General features: G+C 41.6%; 1 protein-coding gene across 1 annotated transcript in view; it reads left to right on the forward strand.

Moving 5' to 3' along the window:
- The first annotated feature begins 2,286 nt into the window (after positions 1-2,286).
- LOC142183586 (pregnancy zone protein-like) overlaps positions 2,287-23,490 on the forward strand; it is a 33,426-nt gene continuing 12,222 nt past the window's right edge. Inside the window, exons 1-22 of the mRNA XM_075258719.1 lie at positions 2,287-2,352; positions 3,707-3,759; positions 3,949-3,969; positions 4,705-4,861; positions 5,853-5,937; positions 7,233-7,380; positions 7,733-7,847; positions 8,033-8,139; positions 8,433-8,606; positions 9,351-9,584; positions 9,963-10,035; positions 10,596-10,741; positions 12,549-12,701; positions 15,092-15,241; positions 16,028-16,145; positions 17,610-17,682; positions 18,167-18,392; positions 19,156-19,276; positions 20,140-20,261; positions 21,131-21,179; positions 22,253-22,336; positions 22,724-22,900. Coding sequence (XP_075114820.1) covers positions 3,727-3,759; positions 3,949-3,969; positions 4,705-4,861; positions 5,853-5,937; positions 7,233-7,380; positions 7,733-7,847; positions 8,033-8,139; positions 8,433-8,606; positions 9,351-9,584; positions 9,963-10,035; positions 10,596-10,741; positions 12,549-12,701; positions 15,092-15,241; positions 16,028-16,145; positions 17,610-17,682; positions 18,167-18,392; positions 19,156-19,276; positions 20,140-20,261; positions 21,131-21,179; positions 22,253-22,336; positions 22,724-22,900 — 2,566 coding nt within the window. The 5' untranslated portion in view covers positions 2,287-2,352; positions 3,707-3,726. The remainder of the gene's footprint in view (positions 2,353-3,706; positions 3,760-3,948; positions 3,970-4,704; positions 4,862-5,852; positions 5,938-7,232; positions 7,381-7,732; positions 7,848-8,032; positions 8,140-8,432; positions 8,607-9,350; positions 9,585-9,962; positions 10,036-10,595; positions 10,742-12,548; positions 12,702-15,091; positions 15,242-16,027; positions 16,146-17,609; positions 17,683-18,166; positions 18,393-19,155; positions 19,277-20,139; positions 20,262-21,130; positions 21,180-22,252; positions 22,337-22,723; positions 22,901-23,490) is intronic.

Below are 23,490 nucleotides of genomic sequence, written 5' to 3' on the forward strand. Positions count from 1 at the left end.
GAATAGTGGATTTAATATCCGGGTCATATAAGACTGTGAACTATGTGACTGTGAGACAGGGATAGATGTACAGGCAGGGTTAGCTAGGGATTACCTTTATTTAGGTGGGAACGTTACTGAAACAGCTCTTTGGGGCTCTATCTGGTCAGGATCCCTGTCAGCTTGCGTTATGCGGGAGCTGACTTTTTCCCATAGGAATGCATTGACCAGCGTTGATTGGCCGAATGCCATACAGTGTACAGCATTCGGCCAATCAATGCTGGTTCTGCCGGAGAAGGCGGAGTCTAAGATCGGTCCACAGCAGTCTCCATTCTGATCTGATCTTAGACTCCGCCTCCTCCCAGACGAGCCTCCAGCAGAACCAGCGTTGATTGGCCGAATGATGTACTCTGTATGGCATTCGGTCAATCAACGCTGGTCAATGCATTCCTATGGGAAAAAGTCAGCTCACGCATTTCACAAGCTGACAGGGATCCTGATGTAATACAGTGACTTGGGCATGTTAGATGCCCCCAGACATGCTTCCCCTGCTGTCCCAGTTGCATTCCAGGGTGTTGGCATCATTTTCTGGGGTGTCATAGTGGACTTGGTGACTCTCCTGAGTTGAAGAGTGGGATCCCCTGAAACGAAACATTTTTCTCCGTAGACTATAATAGGGTTCGATATTCGTTCGAATAGTCGAATATTGAGGGGCTATTCGAAACGAATATCGAATATTTTACTGTTCGCTCATCTCTAATAAGTATACCGTAACTTCAATAGATAACTGAGCGAAGGCATCATACACCAAGAGTCATGGGGGAAAAAAGGATTTACTGAGGTTCCCATAGAGAAGCACCAACAGATAGTTATTCAACCCTGTTATGGAATCAGATGACTCCCTCACTCCAAAGCCCAGAGGACATGGTTGCCAACACGGAGGTAGCAAGCAACACTCGCTCTGGGAAGACAAAACACAGCCTAATGAAGCCTAGACTAATATAACTATCTGTTTTAGAGAAGGAACTCAATGTGTTTCTCTTGAGGATATAACAAGTTCATCAGCAGGATTGCATGAATCTACTGGAGGAGAAACAATGCCCCAATGTCTAGATATATGCAGTCAAAACTGCAGTTCCCAGAACCCTGATGGTGGAGTCAGGTCTTAAAGAGCTGGCGAAAACTTTTAGGTTCAGAAAATTAGTAAAATCCCTATTCATTATGACAATGTTCACTCATTTCTCAATCTCTCAAAGTACATAACTGTGTACACTGGCCCTTGTTCATCTACACAAACACCATAACAGATAAGAAGTTATGAAATTCTGGATTGTAGCCAAGATGCCCCCGCAGTTTAATGACATCTCAGACCAGCTTGTTAGACATAGGAGAAAATTTTGGCTCCTCCTTTGTCTCTCACTGTTAAAAAGAGGAAACATGTTCCAGGCGGAGTGGAGGTAACGTGTGGTCCAACATGTGGCTGCTCCTGGTGCCCGCCTGCCTGGCAATCTTTAGCCCATCTCTTACATCTGCAACCGAGCCGTAAGATATTGATTGATACAATTTACTTATTACTAAATCCAGTTGTTCAGGATTCTGACGTCTGATTTCTGCAATGTATTAATGACTTATAGTTAATATTTGTGGTTTTCTATCCTTACAGCTATTATTTGAATGCCATCCCTTACACCTTAGTCCAAGGGGGCAAGGAGAAAGCCTGCGTGAGCGTCTATGGTCTGAAGGGGACAGCTGAATTAAAATTAGAGCTGACGATAAATGATGAAGTTCATACTATAGCCGAACATAAAATAGACCATACTCATACTCATGACCAAACCCATACTGATGACCAAACTCATACTCATGACCAAGCTCATACTGATGACCAAACTCATACTGATGACCATACTCATACTCACGACCATACTCATCCTCATGACCATACAGAGTGTTATCCCGTGCAGGTGAGTATACCTCTATAGGGTATGATGTATAAAATTTTACTAAATAAAGTTAAAACAACATGTATGGTATTTAATATGGGAGCCCAAACCTTGTATAGTATTCTTCATGGGACTCTTTCCGAAACTGAGCTGCAATACCAGACCCAACCTATAAGCAGATGAGGCACTGTTTTTGCGATCCAAGATAATGTTTTCATAACCTCAAAGGACTGAGACATAATAACAAAAACATTGAATTTCATTTCCCCTTAGGTCCCGGTCATAAAGGAAGCTTATGCCAAAGGGTCACTTCATCTGACTATACATGGAGATCACATCAATGTGGATCAGAAGAAGAACGTTGTCCTTGTCAGCCAGGATCTCTGCATTATCCATCCAGATAAATTCACCTACAAACCCGGAGATACAGGTAAGGGCCAATATATATGGCTCACTATACATTTTTTGGAAAATGTTATTGTCATAACTGCATGAGTAATTTGTCCAAAAATCATAATGACATAGAATTTAATCAAAATCCAAGAATACAGAAAAATAACAAGTATAGGAACGTGTCTTAGACTAAAACTTTTTGGGATGGGTCCACTGCACCAAGTCATTAATGGATACCCAACCTTGGATCAGGATGTAGAAAAAAATGGAAACAGATTTCCTGGTGGCCGGTCTGGCTTTCAACCATTGCAAAGACTGAAAATTGTGTCCGGACCTACAGCCATAGTCGGCACCTTGTAAGATCAAAAGCCACAGGATAAAGTGTTTTCAATGTAGTGTGTAGATGGGGTTTGCTTTAATGCCATCCATTACACTAGTATTGTGCTTTACATTGGGTTAACCACTGGTTCCACCATGTGAGCTACACACATACGCTGCCACCTCACCTTTTATTGAGACATTTTTCAAAGGAATTTTGGAATTTGTCAATGTGGCTAGTTCTAAGGGGTTGGGTGACTCTAGACTCATCTCTGGGTATGAGTCTAGAGTCTCACAAACCCTTTGAAGTAGCCACATTGACAAATTCCAAAGTTCCTTTGACAAATTCCTCAATGGCAACCGGTGCAGAATTCTAAAAACTCTCCTGGTCAACTCACCATCCACTCCCTGTGAGATTATAGGACTTACTTGTCTATGTCAGGATGGCAGCTTTTTGTTTGTGGGTCTTCCAAAAATTGTCTCCACTGGCCACTCAGCTCCCTAATGTTACCCCTGGACTGACCTCGCTTTCAATGGAATTTGGAACTTTTTAGTCAATGTTGCAAAATGTAATTTAGCAATGATCCATGAACTTTTTGATCTGCTTGGCAACTGCAGTAAGTTGTGGTTAACTTTGGACTCTTTCATTTAACAATAACACACTCTATGTTACGTCAGTGCTGCCAGTATTGCCATACTATATTGGGACACATCCCTTTAACAAGATGAATGGTAGCCCCATTTGGCACTACTTTCGGACATGTCAGGAGAGAGGACTGGCCATCCTTAATGGAATTCTTCAGGACTGTGCTATTGATTGTTGTGACCTCTTCACTACTTACCAAGCACAGCGCCATACATTGTGTAGTGGCTGTTCCTGGTATTGCTGCTCCTACCTGTTCATTTTGAGCTGGAACATGGTCATGTGACCAATACATTCCTAATGATTCTGGGTCAAGATAGTCCCGAGCACTTGTAGGGGGCACTGCCCTATAGGATAATGTTAAAGTATCAAACCTGATAAATCTCAGGAGTTTATTGATGTTTTTCTGACTTCCGTTATTACTTTTCAGTGAAGTTTCAGTTGATCTCCATGGACCGTTATTACCATTCTAACGATAAAACGGTAAGTTTAGGATTATTACTATGTTATACATAAAAACCATTTAGTAATATAACCCACCACCCGCTCCTTACAGTCTAAGATAGCAGCCTTCTCCTAAGAGCTTACAATCTAATATAGCGACATATACAACCTTCTCCTGAATAAGGAATTGAAATTCAATATGTTAATTATTTCCTTTTTCCTTTTCAGTTTTCTTTGGTTGAGATAATCGTAAGTACGACACAACCACTTACTGTACAGACTTATATGTACTGTATACTAATTGTAGAACACGAGTACACAAGCAATCATATTTGGCTTCTCCATAGGTTCACTACAGGTAATGTGTTTACCCATGTCCCTATAGGATGCTCACACTGGGCTTTTTATAGGATTATTAGGGAATTTTGATTATGGGGATAACGTCCATCCTTAGGGAGAGACCACCTTCTCAGGTGTGTGGAGACTTATACAGCCATAGTTGCTCCACTGCAAGGGAACATGGGAATTTTGGTGAAATCTGTTTCTACTTAGTCTTAGCTTAAGAACATTTAGACATTCTGACTTAGGCCATCCTATACAGATTCCTTTGAAAAGTGGTTGGGATATAAAAACAGATTTTCAATACACAACGCATTTCCAGCTTGTAAATGCCCTTTCTCGAGTGCAATGAACTGGTTCTGTCGGGATGGATGATTGATCTAGACCGACAGAACCAGTTCATTGCACTTGAGAAAGGGCATTTACAAGCTGGAAACGCGTTGTGTATTTATTGGACTTTAATAAAGAAGAGTTGGTTATTTATTCATTGGGTTAGTTATCCTTGGTCCTTCTGGCATATGAATGGAAAGCATGGTAAGTTGGTAGATAGAGATGAGGCAGGAAAGATAAGATGGTGCCACTCTATGAAGAACTTTGTGGATGACAGTGAGAGGTTCCAATTGTATTTAACCTTTTATTCAATAGGACCCAAATGGAAACCACATAATGCAGTGGCGGGATGTGCCTACTAAGAACGGGTTTGCAGAGATGGAATTTCATCTGGCAGATGAGTTACCTCTTGGAGAATATCAAATTAGCTTACCCAGGTTATGTAAAAAACAAATTAAAGTTAAGGAATATGGTAAGTTGTGAATGGCAATAATGGAGAAAAGATATTACATGTATCATCTTATGACGAATATCAAAGAAATTATTCCAGTAAACTTAATCGAGCATCGAGTCTCAAATATTCATTAGAGTTATATACAGAAGACTAGAGATGAACGAGTACTATTTGATCGAATACCCCCCCCCCCGCCATAGGTATTCATGTAAGCGGCCCAACACCAAGGGGTTAAGCGCATCGAATATTCGATGCGTTTAACCCCTTGGTGTTCAGCCGCTTACACAAATACCTATGGTGGGATCGAATAGTACTCTCTCATCTCTACAGAAGACTGAATGGTGACACTGGACACCCTTCATCTCTGTACTTTGTAGCTTTAGGCACTTAATTTGTTGCCATAAGGTGCTCCATACAGCACCATAATATGACATATTTCTCTTGTAAATGCCTTGTATCTGGGGGAGAATAGTTTCTTAATATGGTATACACTTGAGTCCATCCTCACCGGTATAGAATCCTTCAGAAAGAAAACCTCTACTATAAATACATCCACATACAATTGAAGATGAATTGAGGTAAAGTCTATGGGTTCCCGATAAGTCAGAGATTATTTGGAACCATTTTTTGTTGAAGGCCATCAACCCAGTGCACAAAAAATTGGGAAGTGCCACTAAACAAAACGTGTAAAAGATGCATCTGCTTGGTAACCCATCTCAAAAGAGAATGGGCTCCCGACATTCCCAAGGCCACTGGACCAAAAGCTACCAAGCAGCCAAGGGCTACACCGGCCTCCTGCCAAAAAACACTATGGGGTCCACCAAGTGTTCGCTGAAGACTCTTCTCTCCACCTATCTTAAGCGGAATGGGGGACGGAGTCTCATACCAAGACTCAAACGCTAGTGTGAACCTGGTGTTAGTTGTATTCCCTTGTTTATGCTGTTGGAGAATTTCATGTATTTGTTAACAAGAACAATCCTTATTTGGAACTTTTTTTTTTTCGATCCAGAGCTAAAGAGGTTTGAGGTAAAGATCAACACACCAGCCAATCTTGTCCTGAACGACAAGTCACTTCACATGGAAATTTGCGGCAGGTAGGGTTAAGTGTGTTGTATATTAGAGTTACTATATCGCTGCTATAGCTCACACCTAATAGCAGGTTCTAGCTATGGTAATATTCAAGTAAAGGCTCAAACTGGGTCATAAAAATTGGAGTCCAACGTCTTAGAGTGGCAGAATAATCTGTTAGCTACAGATCAACTAATGTTATAGATCGTAAATATTACTAGTCTACTTATATAAGGAACCCTGCTGGTAACCTTTCTCTCCCAACTTCGTAAACCACCCCATCAGATCAATAACACAAGACAAAAAGGGCAGCATTTATCAAGACTGGCAATTTTTACGTCAGTCTTAATTCATTCCCCACCAGGCCCCACCCAGGCCCTTAGTAATTCTAGTGCCTGGACGCAGATCTACGTTAGTAAGTGACTGGCTTAGATTTGTGGTAACACGCACCAGTTTTCTGGCAGACCTGGACATAAATGGCAAGCGGAGCGCAAAGGCAGAAAAGTTTAGCAGTAACTAGGGTTGAGTGATCGGGATCGGAAAAGATCGAGTAAATTTCATGATCACGATCGGGTTCCGATCCTGCCTAAAAAAGATCTTGAAACGGAATTCCGATACCGATTGCTCAACTTACCTGCACAGAACCGCTGCCGCTCCCCATTGTTCTCGCTCCTCTTCTGTCTAATTCACATGACTGCAGAGTGCCGTACGTGCCCTCGCCTCCCAGGGTAGTGTTACAGATGCTGGGAGAAGGTGGGGGCTTGTGGCTTAAAAGAGTGTGGGCGGCTACTGGGAGGGGAGACATGAGTGATGCACTCACGTCTCCCCGCCCTGTACCTGCCCACACTCTGGGCAGCAGTTCTGGGTGCTCTGCAGGCATGTGAATTAGATAGAAGACAAGCGAGAACAACGTGGAGCGGCAGCAGTTCTGTGTGCAGGTAAGTGGACAACAGGGGGGACTAAGTAGCCAGCAGATTTTTTAATCACTACACAACATGGAGTCCAAAAATTTAAGCATTCAATTTTTGGACTCCATGCTGTGTAGTGAATAGGATCATTTTTAAAATCCGATTTTCGATCATTAAAAAATCCCATTGACTTACATTAGGATCGGAATTGGGATCGGGTTCGGATGTAAAATGATCGGAAATCGGATTTTAAAAACGATCCTGAAATCTCAAGATCGGCTCAACCCTAGCAGTAACACTATTAGATAGGTCAGGGTCACCTGAACACCTTTTTCCCCATGAAGATGTGTGCCTTCAGTCCTGCCTGCAACACAGTGACATCACCAGTTGTATTATTTGTCTTACTTTTCCAGTTACACTCATGGAACATCAGTCTATGGATCAGTTGATCTTTCTGTCTGTGCTAGACAATATCACTATAGAGGAGGATGGGACAGTCGAGTAGATATCGGTAGTGAAGAAGATGAAGGAGACAACTGTATAAAAATGAAGGAGATGACGGTAACACGTTCTTATATTTTCAATATGCAAATATTTACAGGATGACAAAATGTATTTACCGTGAGATTATCGACCTGCATTAAAGTTATGGGTCCACAGGGGTGCAGAGATTGTGGGCACTCTTGGATGTTTTTTTTACCAATTCAGGCTCTAGGGGCACAAAAATGTTGGAGACATTTGTTGAGAAGGACCTGGGTGTACTTCTAGATCATAGACATCAAGTACCATCATACAATGCCAATACTATGGGGGAAAATCCTGGTCCCAGAACCATGGGAAACTGGTTTAAGCTCAAATTGTTCTACAAATATTAAGTTTTCCATTATATCTCTGAACCTCATTTGTTTTGTAGCCCGACAGCGGAAAATGCTTATCGAAAGATATCAGTCTTGGATTGTTTAAGTTCTCAAAAACAGAACATAATCAGTATTTAGAAGTTAAAGCCAAGCTGACAGAGAGTCAGACAGGTAAGAATTTCTAATACAACCAGATCCATTGGTTTTCTTTTCACCGTTTCTTTGAGGCTACTCTTCACCTTTAGTGGTGCAACTGTCGCATGACCATGGAGTAGACATCCATAGGAACTGCAGAGGAATCGAAAGTTAGGTGTAACATGTAACATAAAGCGTGGACTATCTGTTCTCTCTTTTAGGTCGTACTGAAAAGGCTTCAGCTAAAGTTTACCTTGACTTGCATAAAAAAATTACCTTTCTCGAGGAAGTCCACTTATATCAGAAAGGTCTACCATTCCATACCACGGTAAGGAGAAATTGCAGAAAGTAGTCAACTGGTTTCTGGAGACCTAGGTCAGGCCTTATCCTTGTTGGGTGGATAAGGGAGTGGTGAAGAGAAGATTGTTGGTGGACCATAGATCATATCTAGACTATCTGTAGACAAATGGAGGGTTTTCTTACAGATTGGAACATATTTCATGTCTGGGCCGTGTAAATGAAGTCTTCCAATCCCTAAAAATCAGAACTTGAGTCAATAAGGGGCAAACTTTAAAATCTATAAGAAGGTTTGGTTTACTTGTTTCCGTTCCTTATTCGTAGGTCAAATTGGTTGATGAGAAAAAACAGCCCATGGGTAATAAAGACATATATCTACATGTGGTAGAATATGACCTAACTTCGGGACATCCATATGAAAAGCAGGTGACGGATGAGAATGGGCTCGCTCACTTTGTTCTCAACACCTCAACGTGGGACACACATATGTCTTTGAAGGTAAGTTGGATACTTTAGTGAAAGAAGACAACAGATAGATAGATAGATAGATAGATAGATAGATAGATAGATATGGTGGGTGAATATCCAAGAATAGCCAGCGCCGCACCACCCATGAGGCGACCTGAAGCGATCGCTTCAGGCGGCGCTATGCCAGGGCCCCAGGGAGGGTGGCATTTTTGCATACCTAAGCCAGTCCAGGACAAGCTGTCCTGGACTGGGTTAGCACCAAGCGGTGGTTTGGGGAGGCCACGCCCCTTCGCTCCACCACGCCCCCTCCGCTCCGCCCCCTCCTCAGGGGGGGAGACGGCTTTCTCTAGTTCGCCTCGGGCGGCGAAAGGGGTAGGTTCACCCCTGAGAATAGCACATATAGAAGAGCATCCCTCAAGCTTGAGGTATATGGCATATATAGGTAAAGGACAGTAAGAGAAAGGCCACGTGCCAACAGCGATCACCAAGCAGTGGTTGGACAGGTAATGGGTCACATCAGGACACATCATGGGTCAAGTATATCATAAGTCAAACACCAAGTCTTGTCAAACTTTTGGTGACCTTGACATAAGGTAACAAAAACTTAGGATATTTTCTGCTTACATCTTTCCATTAGTAATAACCCCATTGTCTCTCAACCAAAAGATTGACCCCTTATTTCTTGCAGTAAATTGGGAAGGTTCTCTTGGAGAGAAGATAGATGGATTTTTTGGATATTTTTTGATTATCTCTTTTACACACTATTTTCCTCAGGCAACTTTGTCACTTGAAAATGATGATGACCAGGGTGACCATGATGATTATGACGACGCTACTTCCGCCATTGCCAGGCTTACACCCTCTTATACTCGGAGTAAAAGCCAAATTACTCTTATAACACAATCAACTGAACCAGAATGTGATACAGAGGAGAAGGTGACTGTGAGATATGACATCAACCGGAACGCTATTGGCGCCGATACCGATCATCTCCACTTTGTCTACTTGGTAAGTACTTCATTCATGGTGATCTATGGAACCTTTTCTTTAGGTAAATACATTGTCATGAAATAAGACACATACATGCAAGATATAATAGCTGTGTCCTCAAATACGACAGTGGTATTGATATGTAATTTCAGGCTTATTGTCATGTTCTCAGGACCGGCTTAGTACAGGTTGCACACCCATTTAGCTGGTGGAGATAGTATAGACGCCAGTCAATAGTGCACTGCGTGGTGGTAATTGCTCATCTATGCAGTATATGGTAGCAGTACTATATACTACAGCTCTAGCTTTGTTATTGACATAACTACATATATTGGAACCGACCAATGTTTTTGGTTTCCGATTTTATACGTTTGACTCTGTCTCCTTTTTTTCCAGCTACGAACTAAAACTGGATTCTCATTGTATAAAGAACACACAGTAGACATTAAAGATCAATTAAACAACCCAAGTAAGTATGTAAAATTTAAAAAAGTTCATTGATTTTGCCAAAATCTTCTGCTGCCTCTTTAGGGCCCATTCACATGATGTAACGAGGCGCTCACTCTGACACGTAAACACATGTCAGAGTCAGCGCTTCAAAACAGAATCCCATTGACTTCAATGGGTGCCGTCTTACACGCGCTATGCATGGAAATCAATGGGAGGCTTTTTAATCCATTGATTTCAATGTGTTATGCGCATTAAACGGAACCCATTGATGTCAATGGGATTCTGTTTGGAAGCGCTGACTCTGACACGTGTTTACGTGTCAGAATGAGCGCCGCATTACATCGTGGGAACGGGCCCTTAAAAAGTAAATAAATAAATTTGGCAAGATTCTAGAAGTACTAATATAATAGGGATCAGGGGTTTGTGGGTGCCCTTTACATTGATACAAGTAATGTAGGTGGAAAACTCTGCAGATCTGTCCTAGCGTAGCATGTAAACTGCATTGATTTTCATAGGTAGGGAGCAGTCTGTCTATGATCTCCTAAGTCACTTATCACCATCTTTTCTTTTTTCTTTTAGATATACATGGTTCATTTCCTATAAGTTTTCATGTAGGAACAGAGATGTACCCTATTGCGATGCTGATCGTTTTCATAGTACTGCCAACTGGAGAGACAGTCGCAAATTTAGCAATGTACAGAAGTCCGTTATGTGTCAAGGAAAAGGTACTGGAAAACAATTGATGTGGTTTTCTAAAATAAAGGGAGTCTAGCAAAATCTCACCTAACCATTTACCGTATATACTCGAGTATAAGCCGAACTTTTCAGCACAGTTTTTGTGCTGAAAAAGCCCCTCTCGGTTTATACTCGAGTCAGCAAAAAAATAAAATAAATTTTTTAGGGGGGGGGAGGTCTATGACCAGCAGCAATATCAATGTATAGAATCTCCCATAAAATAGTGGGAAAAAACGAAGCTTTAAAAAAAAATTTAAAATTAAAAGTTCTAAATCATTCCTTTCCCTAGAATAGACACAAACGTAGAAAATGACTGTGACACACATACACATTAGGTATCCCTGTGTCTGACAGTGCCCGGTCCACTGAATATAGGGGATCTGCAGTGCTCCTGTTCTGTTGGGAAGGGTTAATAGGAGCACTGCAGATCCCCTATATTCAGCCAGGCTGAACTCCAAGTGGGGGAAAAAACACAGTCCTCAAGCTCAGGGAAGGGGAAGACAGACAACCAAAACACCCCCTCCCCTTTCCCAGCACCTACTGCACCCAAAAACTCCGCCCATTTTAATTTTTGAAATTTTCCAGTAGCTGCTGCATTTCCCCCCCTCGGCTTATACTTGAGTCAATAAGTTTTCCCACTTTTTTTGTGGTAAAATTAGGGACCTCGGCTTATATTCGGGTCGGCTTATACTCGAGTATATACGCTGTGATGGCTACAATTCTTAGTCTAGTGGAGTGCCAAAGTGTGAGAAAATAAACTTTTTCTCCTATGCCACGGAGGTGCTTGGTACGTCTGGGGTGTGGCCATGCCTTCCAGAGCACCTGTTTTTTCTGTGGTTACTTTATATCAGGACCTGACAATCTTTAGTAGTGCAATATGATTACTATGCCATTAATGCCCACCTAAAAAGCAGAGACATATTTGAAGGGGTTGTCCAGGCTTAAGTTTTTGGTACCTGATATACTACTGTATTTAGTCTCTGTGTACAGGGGGCGGTGTCAGGCAGGAGCAGACAAGGGGTGTGATTCTGAGCTCTGACACTGGCTGTCTCTGATTGGAGCTCTGAGTCACGCCCCTGGCCTGACACCGCCCTTCTGACATTACAGAATGTAAATAGCACATCAGGCACCAAAACTAACTGCGCTTGTTACTCAGGAGTGGTGGGGGATAGAGAGAACATTCCAACTGTGCTGGAATCAGTGGAGCAGCGCCTATTAACAGATAGTTAACATACTATAATAGAAATGACTATTCTTACACTTGTCAAACCACACTGGTTCCTTCTTTAATTGATCACAGCATTGATAATAGATATAAAAATTTGTAAAAAAAATGTATACATTGAAATAAATAGTATATTTTACCTACATACATAATGTCCATATATACTGTATTATGTACATACAATGTCAGAAAAGGTTAAAAAGAATATATGAGGCTCGGTGTCACATTGAGGTTCCTTGGCCCCACCAGGAATTTACTCTCCAACATCCACTAGGAAATAAACCATAGAAGCCTTCAAGCTTGGATGTCTTCTGCTGGATCATCATTGAGAACCTGGACCCACTGAAGGATCCTCTGGTGCTCTAGTGGGCCAGTTCAGCACCATCATGACTTTGATTTATATTGATGACATGGCAGCTATATATGATCACATACAATTACCAGAAAATCCTGACGCACCCTATAAACCTTAATTGGGTCCTTTGGGAGTTCTGGGGGCATTAAAAGTATCCAAAGGGTTCTCTACGCAAGTGTGATTGTGATCTTTACTGGTCTCATCTTATATAATACAGATGCAACTCAAGTTCTCAGAAGATCAGGTCCATCCCGGGGCAAGTGTCAATCTGGACGTCTCAGCAAGAGCTGGATCGGTGTGCTCTATACGCTCTTTGGATAAAGGACAGTCACTTCAAAGCCCTCATGGCATGTCTCTGCTAGAAGAATTTGTAAGTTTTCTGTATATTTTATTGTTCACATTAACTTTTTTTGGATTCCAGTTCTCAGGAAGATAAAATTGTCCAATATTTTGACTGTGCTCTATTTTTTTATGTATTTGCCCTAGAAAACTGGTGCAAAGACATTGATAAATGTGATCCATGTCATGACAGACTCTTCCCGCGTTAACAACTGATGACACGTATTACCTATTTACAGGATAGGGGATGTGTCTTAGGGTGCATTCACACTGAGTAAACGCTAGCTTATTTTGTAGAGTAAAATTACACTTGTAAATTTTGCTATCCCATTGACTTCAATGACATTTTACAGGCGTATTTTTACAGGCGTATTTTTTACAGGCGTATTTTTTACTGGCGTATTTTTACACTTGTAAAAAAATATCATTGAAGTCAATGGGATAGCAAAATTTACAAGTGTAATTTTACTCTACAAAATAAGCTAGCGTTTACTCAGTGTGAATGCACCCTTATTGCTGGGGTCCGACTGCTGGGATCGTACACTCACCGGCCACTTTATTAGGTACACCTGTCCAACTGCTCGTTAACACTTAATTTCTAATCAGCCAATCACATGGCGGCAACTCAGTGCATTTAGGCATGTAGACATGGTCAAGACAATCTCCTGCAGTTCAAACCGAGCATCAGTATGGGGAAGAAAGGTGATTTGAGTGCCTTTGAACGTGGCATGGTTGTTGGTGCCAGAAGGGCTGGTCTGAGTATTTCAGAAACTGCTGATCTACTGGGATTTTCACGCACAACCATCTCTAGGGTTTACAGAGAATGGTCCGAAAAAGAAAAAACATCCAGTGAGCGGCAGTTCTGTGGGCGGAAATGCGTTGTTGATGCCAGAGGTCAGAGGAGAATGGCCAGACTGGTTCCAGCTGATAGAAAGGCAACAGTGACTCAAATAGCCACCCGTTACAACCAAGGTAGCCAGAAGAGCATCTCTGAACGCCGCACAGTACGTCGAACTTTGAGGCAGATGGGCTACAGCAGCAGAAGACCACACCGGGTGCCACTCCTTTCAGCTAAGAACAGGAAACTGAGGCTACAATTTGCACAAGCTCATCGAAATTGGACAATTGAAGATTGGAAAAACGTTGCCTGGTCTGATGAGTCTCGATTTCTGCTGCGACATTCGGATGGTAGGGTCAGAATTTGGCGTCAACAACATGAAAGCATGGATCCATCCTGCCTTGTATCGGTAACGGTTCAGGCTGGTGGTGGTGGTGTCATGGTGTGGGGAATATTTTCTTGGCACTCTTTGGGCCCCTTGGTACCAATTGAGCATCGTTGCAACGCCAAAGCCTACCTGAGTATTGTTGCTGACCATGTCCATCCCTTTATGACCACAATGTACCCAACATCTGATGGCTACTTTCAGCAGGATAATGCGCCATGTCATAAAGCTGGAATCATCTCAGACTGGTTTCTTGAACATGACAATGAGTTCACTGTACTCCAATGGCCTCCACAGACACCAGATCTCAATCCAATCTTTGGGATGTGGTGGAACGGGAGATTCGCATCATGGATGTGCAGCCGACAAATCTGCGGCAACTGTGTGATGCCATCATGTCAATATGGACCAAAATCTCTGAGGAATGCTTCCAGCACCTTGTTGAATCTATGCCACGAAGAATTGAGGCAGTTCTGAAGGCAAAAGGGGGTCCAACCCGTTACTAACATGGTGTACCTAATAAAGTGGCCGGTGAGTGTATAATTGAGTGCAAGTGTCTCTAAGTGTCCCATGTGAATAGTACAATGGGGTCCATGCTCAGACACAGCTTTATACACTTGAGGTTTCTGCAATGGTGAACAATGGTGGCCCCTTAGAAGTCAATAGAGTAGTAACTACCCTATCCATCCACCACTTGGGACCATTTAGGGCCCCTTACAGACCCCTATCCTCGTGATCTCTTAGTGTTTGAATGCATTGACACCCCCCCCCCCCCCCAGACATTTGTGCCCCATTTATTTGATACTTATTTTAATGTGAAATTGAAGAGTTTACTAGAACTTTGAAACCAGGATCAGTGTCGGGGTCTTAAAATGTCTCAGTCTTTAGAACCCTCCTATTAATAAAATCACATTGACAAACCCCTTATGCAAATAAACACGTACTATTAATCTAATACCGTCATTATATATACACTCATATGTCCTAAGATAAACATACACACCTACCCGTATATTGCAGCACTGAACTTGCCCTTTCCTGGAAGGTTACGCTAGGCATATGCATGTTGATCCTGGTGGAATATCCAGTGCTGGAACACACAATATACTGTATGCATAGATCATTATGTAATACGCAACATGTACTGAGGAAATGATGATATAATACATTCCAATTGCCGTTGTGTTCTTTTTTGCAGACCGATGAATTGTCAAACTTCATGTTTACCAGTGTACATATGCCTTTCATGCTGATGGATGAGGAATGGGAAAAGCCCCATTGCCCAGAGAATGAGACGGCTCTAGTTAATTGGTTTAATCCAATTGTTGATGCAGCCATGATGTTTGCGGTAAGGTAAAATCTATCTTACAAGAGATCTGATATTAATGGCTACATTTGTACAACCTGTATAGACAGGTGGTGTCATTCCTCTTCTGGAAACATCTTTGAAGCTTTACGGCTAGTTCACACGGAGCTTTTTGGTAACAGATTTTGCGGCGCGAGACTCCCTCCCTATTTGGGCCTAATCCAAAACGGTATGCCGAGACGGGATGCCGGTGTACTGCAATTCGTTGCGGCTAGCCATGCGGTAAGTTCACACACGGAATCCACTTTCCGCCGTGTGATCATACCCTTACTGAGCTGACTGTGCCACCCCCAGAAACCATCAAAGACATTGTCTAATGTTCTAAAACTCCCTAGGTTATTAAACAGGTTGTTCAGCCCTTCTGTACTCCCCAATCTGATATTGGGCACAGTGAGACATTGCTGCACACTACGTAGTGCCTCCATATGCCCAGTAGGCTCTGGACATCCTCTTAAACTAAACTTTTGAGCAACTTTTGATTTCTTGGAATCATTCGTGGTATTGATACATACTGTAATACTGTATTAACAGATTCTGGCTCCTTTGTGTGAAATCTTGGCCACATTATGCCCCTTACTCCTCCTTTCCCTATCTAGCACCCAGAATAGTTGTATTACATTAAAGCTGAGGTTCTTCTCGTTCATATGACACTAAGATGACAGTTCTACCTGCATTATTTCCATCATAGATGAATAGAATTGTGATATTTTTGTATACAACATGCGAGTATTTCCAAGACTCTAATATTAGAAACTTTGCTTTTTATAGGGCACCAACATCATTGCCTTTACAAACACTGAAATGAAAAAACCAGTGACTTGTGTAAAAGATGAGCCAAGGTTGGGTGCCCGTAGTGGAGTAAAAGAGAAAAAAAAAGAGGATAAAGGTACTTTACAAATCGGTTTATCTCGGGTTATTTAGGATATGGAAGTTGTATTTATTTGATATCTTTAGGTTTCTTTTTACATCACATTATTTGTCCATTTTGGAAATCAAGAAGTACTTTATATGTTGTAAAATGTAGCAAACATACACCAATGGGGTCTTAGGCCTGGTTCACATCTGTGCTTGGTAATCTGTTCGGGGAATCTGCATGGGGACCCCTCGAACGGACTACGGAACGCATTGGCACATGGACCCCATAGACTATAATGGGGTCCGTGTGCTTTCCGCGCAGTCATGTGGAGAGGAAAGTAGATTGTGAAGTACTTTTCTGTCCGCATGTTCCGTGCGGACACCGCGCCGAAAGCACATGGACCCCATTATAGTCTATGGGGTCCGTGTGCTTTCACTGCACACCGCTTGCCAATGCGTTCAGTAGTCCATTTGCTGCAGCCTCTTCAGTATGTACCAAGCACAGTGCAGTACATTTGTATAATGGCTCAGCCCATTTAGGGGGTGTTCACACTAGCGTTTGCTGTCCACCCAGGGGTTTCCATCCTAATCCCCGGAGAAACGGGGTAGGGGATGACTTGCCAGTGCTGAGTTTTAAAGAAACCACCGGAGTCCGTGTGCAGGCTCTCTGCGGGGAAACAGGTTTTTTTTTTGGACGGACACAGAGTCGACTTTGTGTCTGTGCAAAAAAAAAAACAAAAAAAAAACTGTTCCTTAATGGTGCCTTCCTGTAAAAGGATTGCCAGTACCTGACTGACTCTCCATTCACTTCTATGAGGCTGCCCAAGATTGCAGCCCCCGCAGTCCCATAGAAGTGAATGGAACACTGGCCACTCAAGTGCACTTGCATCTCATTCACAGGAAGAATGCAGGGACACTTTAGGTCCTTACTTTCCTGATCACTGGGGGTCTCAGTGTTCAAACACCTTAGCTATTTGACATGTATCCTTTATCCTGTATCTGTAATGGAACAACCCATCATAGGATCAGGACAATGGACAGAAGTGATTTGATTCTTTCTGTTATTGATCAATCTGTACAATAGCAGTCTATGGAAAGGGAAGGGGGGTAGAAGAACTCCTAAAATCAGAGAGACATCTTCACTATAGAGAGACTGTTTTCTTTCACAACACAACTGGGATATCAAAAATGACTTTCTGTCCTTCATCAGACAAAAAGGACTGTAGATGGCCTAATAACTCCATCTCCTTTACTTCCTCTCCTTCTCCATAGACTTGATTGTACATGTACCTGCTTGTGTATGGAGAACAGACTGAAATCACTATAAGTAATATTTAAAGACACAGGCACTTTTGAGTCATACTGTATATACATTCTGGGCATACTTTTCCACTCTGCACCTTATTTCTTGTCATATTCTATACATATTGCGATTTTGTAATTTTAAGTCTTACTTGGATTTATTTTAAGGCATTGTTACATTTTCTTGAAACAGATAAAGCAATTAAAGCGTATTTCACAAGGAAAGACTTTCCAGAAAGATGGATATTTGAGCTAGTTCACATCCCGTAAGTAAATAATAATGTCAATACAAAACACTCAGAGACAGTAGAGGCGGCACTGCAAAAAACGCTATATAGCGGCAGGGATGTCAGGAAGAAAAAAATGTATATACCATGTGGTCGGATGTAACCAATCCTAATTTGGGTGATGCTCACTCCCAGATAAATCGCACAGAAGTTCACAGCAAAAATAGAAATTATGGGGTCACTCACCCAAGGCATCATTAAAACTTTTCAGGCTTTATTCCACTTCATGCAGATATGAAAAACTGCAGCGACAATCTCTTTGCACCTCTCAGGTGCTTTTTCAAGTTTAGAATGATCTAAGATTGAAAAAGCACCTGAGAGGTGCTAAAAAAAATCATGGCTTTTGGAAGGTAGAGAGTGAAAATTAAAAAAAAACCGAAAGAAACATGGCATGTAAGGGTTAATACTAAATACAGTTCTATCTATCCACTACTTCTATCACAGCATGATATTTGTGTTACAGAGCGGAGGGGCACACTGTACTGAATCTGAATACACCACACAGTATCACTAAGTGGGTGACTGATGGCTTCTGCTTGGGCAAGACCGGTTTTGCCAGTGTCAGCAACGTTGAGCTCACCACATTCCAACCTTACTTTATTGACATGATCGCTCCCTACTCTGTGGTACAGGCGGAGATATTTACTATACAAGCCCTTATCTTCAGCCATGTGAAAGGATGTCTTTTGGTAAGAGAATCCACTTTCCAATTTCACTTAAAATATTTAATGGCACCTTTTACTGATGTAATGAAAAAAATTGTGCTGTTTGTGGGCATTCACACGGCGCCACTTCTGGCACGATAACTCACGTAAGAATCAGCGCTGCAAAACAGAATCCCATTGAGTTCAGTGTGTTCCGCGCATAAAACGGAACCCATTGATCTCAATGGGATTCTGTTTTGCAGCGCTGATTCTTACACGAGTTATCGTGCCAGAAGCGGCGCCGCATGAATGTGAATGCTCCCTTTGTGTTCAGCACATACACTGCAAGATGCTCAATTCTGTCCATTTGCAATTCCAGGAGCTAGACCCTGTCATGTCATTTGCTGTCGCTGCTCTGGCCCTCAACATTCCTTAACATTTGATGTGATTTGAGTTGGATTTATTTAATTTGATCCTATCTGAGCCCCATGGGGGAATTTCCTCAGAACACAATCCAGCAGCTTGCAGGGAAATGTAATACATGCAATCTGCAAACAGATTTACAACTTTTAACAAAAAGAACTGCAAATATGGCAATGAATATACAATGCAATATGAGTTTTTTTGGCACAGCGGATTTTGACGTGGAATCCGCTTCAAAATCCGCTGCCAAAACCGGCTTCTATTGATGTGAATGGGAGCCGCTTGCTGCTTTTTTGTATTTTTGGTTTTTAGGTTATAGGTTAAAAAAAAATCTGGAGCTGTAATCTTTCATGTATCTAAGTTATTTCTATTCTAATGACAACAGATTTCCGTGGCCTTACCGGATTCAGAAGACCTTGCAGCAGTCAAGAACAAGGTGCAGACCAGATGTGTCTGTGATCACCATGCACAAAGCTTCACCTGGGATGTGACCGCAATAAAACCAAGTAATCCATTTAAGCTTAATAGCTGTCCTGCCATAGGCTGGAACCTCACATGCCATTTTAATGCAGCTTTTGCATTGCCTCAATTTCCAACTTCCTATCAATTTATTTTCTTGCATCCAAAGACTGCATCGAAAATTGCATATAAATACCAAAAATGAGATGCAAAAACATAATTGACAGACTGCCCGGGCTGCATATTGCTTTCAGCATGCCTGATCCTTTATCCTCAACATCGTCTGGCATGAGGAGCCTGCATACACAGTAGAGAAATGGCTGCTGCGGCCAAAATCAGGAGGTAGCCCCTTAGAATATTGTAAAAATTGGGTAGGTTGCCATGCTCAGAAGTTAAGGGTCACGCTCAACACACTAGGGTTCAAAAACCATCTCTGCATTGTAAATTTTTGCCTCTGGGGTGTTGGAGGGAGAAGATGTATGATACTCACCCTTCCACTGTCAGAAAGGAGAAAATTATCTTTCTAATGGTCAAAAAATTGCAGTTGGTCCGCAGCACGGAGTCTGTGAGGGATTCGGTTTGGGAGGCTGTGGTACAAAATGGGCATGATGACTATGTGAGGGGCAGGACCAAGAGGGGATGGGAATGATGTGAAGCTTGAGCGCACAAAGACATATTGTGAGTAAGTCCTCCTGACAGGGCTCAGATAGAGTATGTACAGATAGGACATGGGAGATGGCTGTGAGGATAGTTTGCAGAAGGGAACCTAAGCTGAGCTTTTGTAGCAGGTACCATGAACCTTTAGCTATACCTCAATTGTAAAAATTCTTGCTTGATGTATATATAGCCTTATGTACTGTAATAAGAATGAAAATTTAATATATATTCACAGTATGTATTCACTTTTCAGAGACTATAAAGGTACAAGTTCAGAGTGGTTCAATAGAGTTGAAAGGGGAATGTACTGAGGACACCACACTGATAGGAACCACTGAGAGGGAGGATCGGGTGGAGAAAACCATTGTGGTCAAGGTAAGCTATCTGTGGTTAGATGGCAGTAATACCCCGTAGGATTTAGCATAAAGACCTTCTCTTTAATATCCAATGATATGGTCATTCCAAAAACTACCAAACTCCTCACATCACACTCCATCATGTTTTCGACTTTACAGGTACGAGAAAACATAGCTGCGTTGTAGCTGCACCCAGTTACATTGTCTGCCCCTTCTATGCTGGCAGTGAATCCTTCTTTTCTATAGACATTATCAGTACTCGGTTATTGACTACTGTCCATTGCTGTAACGCTGGCCCCCTTGACAGTGCAGTGATATTGGTGCCAAAAGTAACAGTACTGATATCTCTGCAACCAGTCAACATACCGGCAGGGTGCTGGATTCAGCTTCATAGAGGTATATAACTCCGCAAATGTCAGAGGACATGAACAGTCCTCTTTAATACTGAGGAATATTCCAGTGTTTGTGACTTAGGAAGCCAAAGGTACGTCTTAATAAAAGGCCCACTTTTTAGTATTCATTCATTCCATGTTATAGAGTTGTTGATCTCTTGGTGCAAACATTCACTTTGCTCCCTAACTGTAACCAAATACCCCCAATAAGCAGTCCTCCTGACTAAAGATGAGCGAATAGTATTCGAAACTCTAGTTTTGAATACCTCGCTCCCATAGGAATGAATGGAAGTGGCCGAACACCAAGGGGTTAAGCGCCGGCTGCTTCCATTCATTCCTATGGAGCGAGGTATTCAAAACTAGAGTTTTGAATACTATTCGCTCATCACTACTCCTGACATCTAGCATTCAAGTAATATCCCCGTCCCCTGCTATGTCCTTAAAAGTCGTAGCCCAAAAATTTCAGATATTCATTTTTGTCTTTTCTTTTTGTTAGCCAATGGGAGTTGAAGAAGAAAAGATAAACACATTCCTGATGTACCCAGGTAAAAAATTCTGTTTATAATATTTGCATCTACAAATTTGTATTTATTGGGCCAGATTTACTAAATTTTGTCTAATTTAGAAAATGTAAACTTAGACCGAGCAGTCTAAATATGGGCCAAATTTATCACAGTGGCTTATTCAGGATGAAACATTTGGTGTAATTACTTATTGGTTTACCTTTTGCCAATACTTCATTGAAAAATGTTCCATTTTAAGCCAAACTCCAGGATAAACCACCAAAAGGTGGTGCGAGGCATGCGTGCCAATTATTTTTATGCCAATGGAGCCATAATTCTAGTGGATTTAGCTTCGAACATCTTGCCCCATTGTGTTTCCTTTTCTACTAGATTCAATCTCCAACTTGCAATGGTGACCAAAGCTCCTGGTCTAGATGAGTGGTTTTCAACCCATGGCTCTCTGGCCCCTCATGTACCACTTATGGTCTGCTTCTGGGCATTGTAACTCTGCAACAAATGAAGAGCCAGAGATCCTGAAAACACTGATCTAGGTTCTACAATAACTTGGACTAAGCTTTGACGAATAGGTGACACTTCTTGATTGATGAGGCTTTGACCACTTGGACCCTCACCGATCCCATTTTCCTAGTATCAATGTAACAGCAAATCACATAGTCATCTCAGTGGTACAGAAGGAGATAGTTTGGTACAATGTTTGGTTATCTTCAGCAATCCCATCAGTCTTCCAGGTCTAGGTGATAACTTCTACAATTTCGTGTAGGGTGGGGTGGCATGGCTAGCCATGGGTCTGTAAGGAAGCTCCAGGTCATTCACTGTAATCCATAGCAATCCCATTAATTTTGGCTTGCCCCATCCTGAAAGGGATCGGATGTATAAAAAAGTGTATTTAAGAGGTTGAGGGTGGGACGTAAATGTCCCCTTTTTACAAAATGTTGGTAACTTTGACAAATAGCCTATTCCCAGTGCAAAAATTAGCATTTGACATACAAGCTTTATATTTGCTATATTGCCTTGAGTCTTTCTTTAACTAAGTCAGTGTCTAATAAGTATTAATAGTCTCTAACTGATACATTATCCCTCATGTTACTTTCCAGGAGGCACAGAGGAGGTTCATGTCACCTTCACTCTCCCAGAGAGACTAGTAAAAGGCTCTGATCGTGCGCACGTTTTCATCCAGGGTGAGTAGTCTTCAGTGATAACTATCTTTACAAGGATGTTGTCCTGATCCTTGGGGGGAACCAGCAATCAGGACTCCAGTGATCAAACACTGTCCTGTGAATAGAGGATAAGTTTCCCTGACAGCTCTTCCCCTTACATTTTTTCATAGATTTCTATATAAATCTATAATATGGCACCTTTGTGAACTGATATCTAAATTCAGCAGAGATTTCAGAGTGAATATCAGTTTAGCACCGAGAATAAAGCAATAGAAGTACCAGATAAGCAGATAACCAAAGAACGTTTATTATATATTCACTATCGACTTAGGCAGAGTTTGTTCAAAAGTTAGAGACCATTTAAAGACACTTTGTATTTGATATATTATTTGTAACTTGTTTTTCCAGGTGATATTATGGCCACGGTTGCTGTTAACCTAGATAATATTATTAATTTACCTGAGGGATGTGGAGAGCAGAAGGCATCAAAGATGTTAAGATATGGTCATACCTTGGAATATCTTAAGAATATGAATGAACTGACACCTGAACTGAAAGACAAACTTACAGAATCGATGACTAAAAGTGAGTGAATGCCAAGAGCTAGACGGTATAATTATTATGATCTAGATATCCAATACTCACTAAAGGGGTTATCCTATAGAACATATATCGCAAGGTGAAAGTTACACAGTAAGACATAGAACATACCACAAGGTGAAAGGTACATGATAGAACATAGAACACCTATCACAAGGTGAAAGTTACACAGTAGAACATAGATCAGAAGGTGAAAGTTACACAATAGAACATAGATCAGAAGGTGAAAGTTACACAGTAGAACATAGATCAGAAGGTGAAAGTTACACAATAGAACATAGATCAGAAGGTGAAAGTTACACAGTAGAACATAGATCAGAAGGTGAAAGTTACACAATAGAACATAGATCAGAAGGTGAAAGTTACACAGTAGAACATAGATCAGAAGGTGAAAGTTACACAATAGAACATAGATCAGAAGGTGAAAGTTACACAGTAGAACATAGATCAGAAGGTGAAAGTTACACAATAGAACATAGATCAGAAGGTGAAAGTTACACAGTAGAACATAGATCAGAAGGTGAAAGTTACACATTAGAACATAGATCAGAAGGTGAAAGTTACACAATAGAACA

This window comes from Leptodactylus fuscus, chromosome 10, assembly GCF_031893055.1.
Source record: "Leptodactylus fuscus isolate aLepFus1 chromosome 10, aLepFus1.hap2, whole genome shotgun sequence".
Classification (NCBI taxonomy): domain Eukaryota; kingdom Metazoa; phylum Chordata; class Amphibia; order Anura; family Leptodactylidae; genus Leptodactylus; species Leptodactylus fuscus.